Genomic DNA, 6,000 nt, shown 5'->3' on the forward strand with positions numbered 1-6,000 from the left:
ATTCCACATATATCCATTTCCTTGTCATGCTTCAGCTTTGCAGCTTCAAACTTGAAACCAGGTTCAAGACACTAGAGAGACGGGTCTGTATTCTGCTGATCAAAGACATTTCTGTCAATCTCTCTAATACTGGGAAGCATAGGGACCAAAGCTGACTATGTAAGCAGTTTTTCTGCAAAACACAGGCTGGCAAGCAACTTCCTGGTCAAAAACAAGACCGAAATGGTACAGACACGCAGCAACAACACAGTCTAATAAACTGCAGTCTGGCTGTCTTTCTGCCACAGAGGAAGATCTTTGATGAGAGGTGTCTCAGAAGTCTTGAGGACTGTGTTCACTTCCTGACCATCCAGCAACCATGGCATACCTCCCTTTGTTTGAATAACATAACATACTTTACATAAAAGCTTTAAATAAAACATAGCAGAGAACACATTAAATGCTTCACAAGAATAGTTTCAGCAGTTACACTAAAGTGAAGCTTGACAGATTTCTTAAAATTGGTAGGAAAGAAATGGCATGCTGAAAATGCAAAGGTTCTAAGGTTGAATAAAGTATAACCTGGACTTTGGTTTTCACAGTCTTTTACAGTACATACTTGGAGACAGACTTGCTGATTAGTAGAAGAACAAAAACTAAGAAAAAGCAATTAAGATAAAGTTACAATACTCTTATCTACACAGTAAGTGTACTTATAAAACACCAACAGCTACCTCACAGTAACAAAAAAAAAAAAAAGAACAAAATTTAAAGAGTACTTCTACCTAAAGAACATTTTTTTTTCATTATTACATGAGTTATAGAAAATGAAGTAAAAAGATAGATAAGGTTGATTGTATTATGCAAAGACAACACTCCAGTCTCCTTATTTCAACCTTGCCCAAGGTTATTCCTCCTTACCTGTAGTAAAAGAGCATGGATTTCCGTCTTTTTCCTTTTACCACTTATCTACCTACTACAAATAAATCAAATACTCAGCTTTACACAGGACTTTGAAACTACTTGTTCTCATACAGTAACCATCTCCTCCATTACCAGACAAGGGCCATGAGCTGAAGCCAACCACTGCATACACCAGGACTGCAGTAGGGATGCAACTGCACGACTGAAAAACAGCAGGTAGAATCCCATTCACAACTTCACCTTCAGAAATTTAATGCCCATTGCTTACTCTCTGAAATGGCAAGTCTTGTAAAAACAAGATTTCAACACAACTATACTTGAGTAACCTACAGATGTTAATACAGGGCATAACAATATCTTTCAATGGTAGCACACAAACACACTAACACGGCTGATGATTTTTCAAGTAAGACACTGGAAAGGGATTGCAACAGTAGTGGCCACAAAGATTTTAAAGATAATATAAGTATCTCCTGCAATTTTAAAACTGCAATGGTATTTGCGAAGTCTGGAAGATAAATCTGCCACTTAATAACTGACACATTATTGCTTTTGCTGTAAATGAGACTTTTCCCCATATAAATTTTTCTTCTATGTAAATTTTCTCCTTATGTCTGTGCTAAAGCTCCAGCTTGCAAAAGCAAAATAGTTCTTCTGAAACATAAATGCAACTCAAAATTGTTTCCTAAATAGTAGAAAATATTATATAGGATGGACAAAGAAAAGTCAGCTTGCTGTGCAACATCTTAAAGTGAAAAGATTCCTGTGAAAAGGACTACTTTCACAGAATACACAGTCATTACGATAATCAGCAATCTGAGGCAGTTCAAATCCTACGGTTTGTAGAAATCAGACATTCATACAGCTATTTTGGAAAAGAAATCTACGGCAAGAGAACTCTTTAAAAAAATCAGATTGTTACTTTTTTTCTATTCTCATGACCAAGGCTTCTCTGAATTAGAATTTTCACACACCTACCATTGTTTACAAAAAAGATGCTTAAAGGGGCATGAAGAATATTCAAGGTGTTCAACAATATCACCTAACTGCTCACCCTCACAGAGTCTTTCATACCCAAAGGTCACTTCTCTCTTGACCAGTGTCTTTCCACAAAGACAAAGAAGAACCATAAACTGCTGCATGGAAGGACTCAGATGTGCATGACTCCGTCTAAAACAAGGTGATTTGTTTGAAACCAAACAGCTTTAGTCAGTGAACAGCATTTTACCTGACAGTCTTGCTTCATTTACCACTGAGGCTCCCTAACTAAAAAGATTACAGAACTAGTGGTCATTAGGCAAATCACATTATTGCAACAGGTCTCATGGACAGAACAAGGGCATTTATAAAAATGCAAATTTATAATTGTTACTGAAGAGGCAATACAGAATACCTGTTGCAGTGAACACCAATACATACAGAATATATTATTAAATTATAAGTAAAACTAGTTCAGAGAAATTACGTACTACACAGGGAAAAGAAGGTTATATGCCATTATCACTTTTCCAAGATTTTCAAAATTTAGTTTAGCCAGTATTCCCACAAATAAGACAAGTAGGAACCTTAGAAGTTCCCACTCTCTAGAAGATTTGCTTTTTAAAGAACAGGCTCTGTCATTACAGGAATCATTCCAAGTATAAAAAGTGAGAAGACTTTAACACCTCTGCTGAACAGTCTAAAACACTATGGTCTTACAAAGCATTAAGACACTTGTGCAGAGCTTAAAGTCATGGCCTAACTGGCATTGCAACTGCACAGAGGAGTCCTGACAGTCCCAGACTGGCAGATGTTGATGCTTACAACCTGATTTCTAAGTCTCTTGGTACAAGAGAAACTGATCCATGTCTCATTCTCCTGCTGCTTCGGAACTAGAAAATACAGCTTCCAAACAGCATAAAAGTAGACTATCTTTTGCCTTTCCTTAAGTCATGGAGTCACACACAAAGATTATTTGCCCACACTACCAGCACACAGTAAAGAAAGCTGGACCTGATCTTTCAACCCCATTAGGCAACACAAGCAAGCATTCAATTAATTTAAATAAGGACCTACACTGAAAGCAAAAACTTTTTTGCTTGCAATTTTCCAAATGTAGCTTCCCATACTACACCACAGCACTCATGGACGCCTACAAATGAGAGGAGTATCACAAGGCCTTTTGTATAAGTATTCTAACTATTCTAACCCCTGAAGAAGAGAAAAAAAAAAAAAAAGAAAAAAGGAAAAAGCTTCATGAGAAAAAAAATACAATTCCTTTCATAGGCAAGAATTTACACTATAAAAACTACTTCAGTGGAACAACATGATAAAACTTCTAAGTCTGAAAACAGTTAAAAGGCAGATTTTATCAAAAAAAAACTTGTAAAGAGCATTTCTTAAGACTTAGATCAATGAACAAACACTGGTACCATAGCTAAAATGATATATTGACAATTCATATAGTCACATTGAAGAAAAATATATTAATGGCACACAAAAAATATGTTTTTATAGCTGCGGACCCTGTTCCTTGTACCTCAAATATAAGTACCTTCAAGGCTAAGCAAATCAATTCCAGTGTTTCAAATGCTAAGACTTAAATACAAAATTCAGCATATCTCTATAGAGACATATGTTTATATAATGTATTATTCATTAAATACTTAGCCTGCTCTATTGAAGCAACATATATCCAACAAGGTTACATAGTTAGTAGGGTTACAAGGTCATTTATTGTGCACTACATTTAGCCCAATAAATTGTAGTTGTGCTGAAATACTTGCTGTAAAAAGCAATTTGAGATGTGATTTTTTTCATGAGATCCTCTCCAGCCCCAACTGTTCTGTGATTCTACAACACTCACGTGCTGCCACAGCACACATGGCAGCTCTGACATGACCCAGAGCACCAAGAGTGAACTTGTGGCAATGAACAACAAAGCGTCTGTCAAAGGTTTCTGGATATACCCAAGATCACATACACGATCCATTTATAGAGAATTTAAGGAGACCAGATAAGACAGTTATAGAATCAATTCCGGAAAAGAACTTAGGATCATCAAGACCAAATGTCAACCCAGCACTGCCCCTGTAATCCCTGAACCTCTAAAACACATCACCAAGCACCAGGTCCAAACGTTTCTAAAACACTTCCATGGATCGTGACTCCATCACCTCGCTGGGCAACTTATTCCAATACGTGACCGCCCAAACAGTTGAATTTTCTTTTTTCTAGTATCTAATTTGTATTTCCAATGTCTTAGCTTGAGGCAATTTTCCTTCAGGCAGGGCAGAAGAGACCAGCCCCCACCCCACTACAACCTCCTGTCAGGTAGTTACAGAGATGGAGAATAATCCTATGCATTTATACAGAGACATCCTAACCCCGTTACAGAGCACTAAGTGCAGTGGCTCACTCTAGTTCCCAGTAGAAAAGCAGCAGAGTGAGAAACAACCAGCGGGCAGTGGAACCATGTCGGCGTTAGATCGCGGAAGGCCGCAGACGCCGCGGCGCTGCGTTCACGAGCGCCAATTGCAGAGCTCGATGGTGTTACTCCGCTGCCGTCCTATCCCCGACGCGCCCAAACCCCCGAGCTGTCCCAACAGCCAGGGACCGGGGCCTGCAACAGTTTAGCCCCGATCCAAGGGAGGCGAGCGGACCTAGCCGCCCCGCTCACCATGGTGCCCGCGTCGGCCCCGCCAGCCGCCGCTGCCGTCCAGCTCGGCCCCACTCCCGGCACATAAATCCGCCCGCTCGCCGCTCCCGACCAACGCAACCCGAGGTCACGCCGGGATCCCGCCGCGAACAAGGCCCGCCAGAGGTGTCCGACCAGCTGCCTGCGCTGGCGGGGCCCCGGAGCGCTGAGACTGCGCCGCGAAGGACAGCCCCGGCCTCACCGCTCCTCCCGCGCCGGCTAGCGAAAAGGGAAGAAGGTAGAGACGCCTGCCACGACGCACGGGCCGCGGGCCCCTTGGCGACAGCCCTGTCAGGCGTCGCGGGGCCAGCCTGTCCCGGACAGGGCACCGCCGCAACCTCAATCACGTGACGCGGGAGGTCGCCCCGAGCGCGGAGCTTCCCCAACTCCTGACCCCCGCCCGCGTAAGGCACAGCACCGCCCGAGCACCGGAGCGGGGGGACTGGAGAGGGGTCTGACACGGCGGCAGCGTGAACGGGGCCCAGCGGAGGAGTGGGGGAAGCGGACCTTGCGCATGCGCCGAAGTCACATTGCCCTCTCCCGTGCCGGCGCTGCGTATGCACAGTAGTGTGGACTGAGGGTGGAAGGGTGGCTGGGCCTGTACCCTGTACCGGGATTAGCGGTACCCAGGGGCGGCTCTCCGAGGAACTAGGCGGAGTCGCTTGGCCCGAGGAAAATAGATGTTCTCCTTGCAAAATACCCAGTACCGCGCACCACCTGGCTCTGTCCGAAAGGGATACACCTGGATAGTCCGTCCCAAAGGAGAACTGGGAAATAGTTGCGTTGCTCAACAGTTTTGTCGTAAATCGTGCGGTTTTAAATGCGTTGCTGTGGTCCCTTATGCATGAGCTGGAAACAAATAGGATCATTCTGCTTGAAAAGATAAATAGTATTTGCGTAGAAAATACTTAACATCTGTTTGTATTTTGTCAAGCTTTATCTGCCTCCTGAGGAACCCAGGAAGGCAATTCATAGAATCACAGTATGGTTTGAGTTGGAAGGAGCTGTATGGATAATCTTATTTCAAGCCCGCTTATTTCAAGGACCTTTCATCAGAGCAGGTTGCTTAGAGTCCTGTCTAGCCTGGCCTTCCAGGGATGGAGCCTCCATCCCATTTCCCTGGGCAACCTGTGTCAGTGCCTCACCACCCTCACAGTAAGGAACTTCTCCTTAACGTCTAATCTAAATCTCTCCACTTTTAGTTTAAAACTGCTTGTCATCGTCCTGTCACTATCTGCCTATGTGAAAATTCATTCTTGCTTTTATAATGCCATTTTTAGGTAAAGAGGCTCTAAACTCTCCCAGGAACTTTCTTTTCTCTAGACTGACGATTGCAAACTTTCTCAGCCTGTCTCCTTTGCACAGGTGCTGTGATCACCTTTGCAGACCTCATCTGGACTCACTCCAGGAGGTTCCTGCGT

General features: G+C 43.1%; 1 protein-coding gene across 2 annotated transcripts in view; it reads right to left on the reverse strand.

The window, feature by feature from the left end:
• TMEM161B (transmembrane protein 161B) overlaps positions 1 to 4,646 on the reverse strand; it is a 41,411-nt gene extending 36,765 nt beyond the window's left edge. Inside the window, exon 1 of one of the 2 annotated variants that reach the window (XM_084225587.1) lies at positions 4,562 to 4,646. In XM_084225587.1, the coding sequence (XP_084081713.1) occupies positions 4,562 to 4,564 (3 nt within the window). In that variant the 5' untranslated portion in view covers positions 4,565 to 4,646. The remainder of the gene's footprint in view (positions 1 to 4,561) is intronic. The other variant, XM_084225588.1, reaches the window with a different exon arrangement.
• Between the last annotated feature and the right edge of the window lie 1,354 nt (positions 4,647 to 6,000).

The sequence above is a fragment of the Fringilla coelebs genome (assembly GCF_963513975.1).
Source record: "Fringilla coelebs genome assembly, chromosome: Z".
Lineage (NCBI taxonomy): Eukaryota > Metazoa > Chordata > Aves > Passeriformes > Fringillidae > Fringilla > Fringilla coelebs.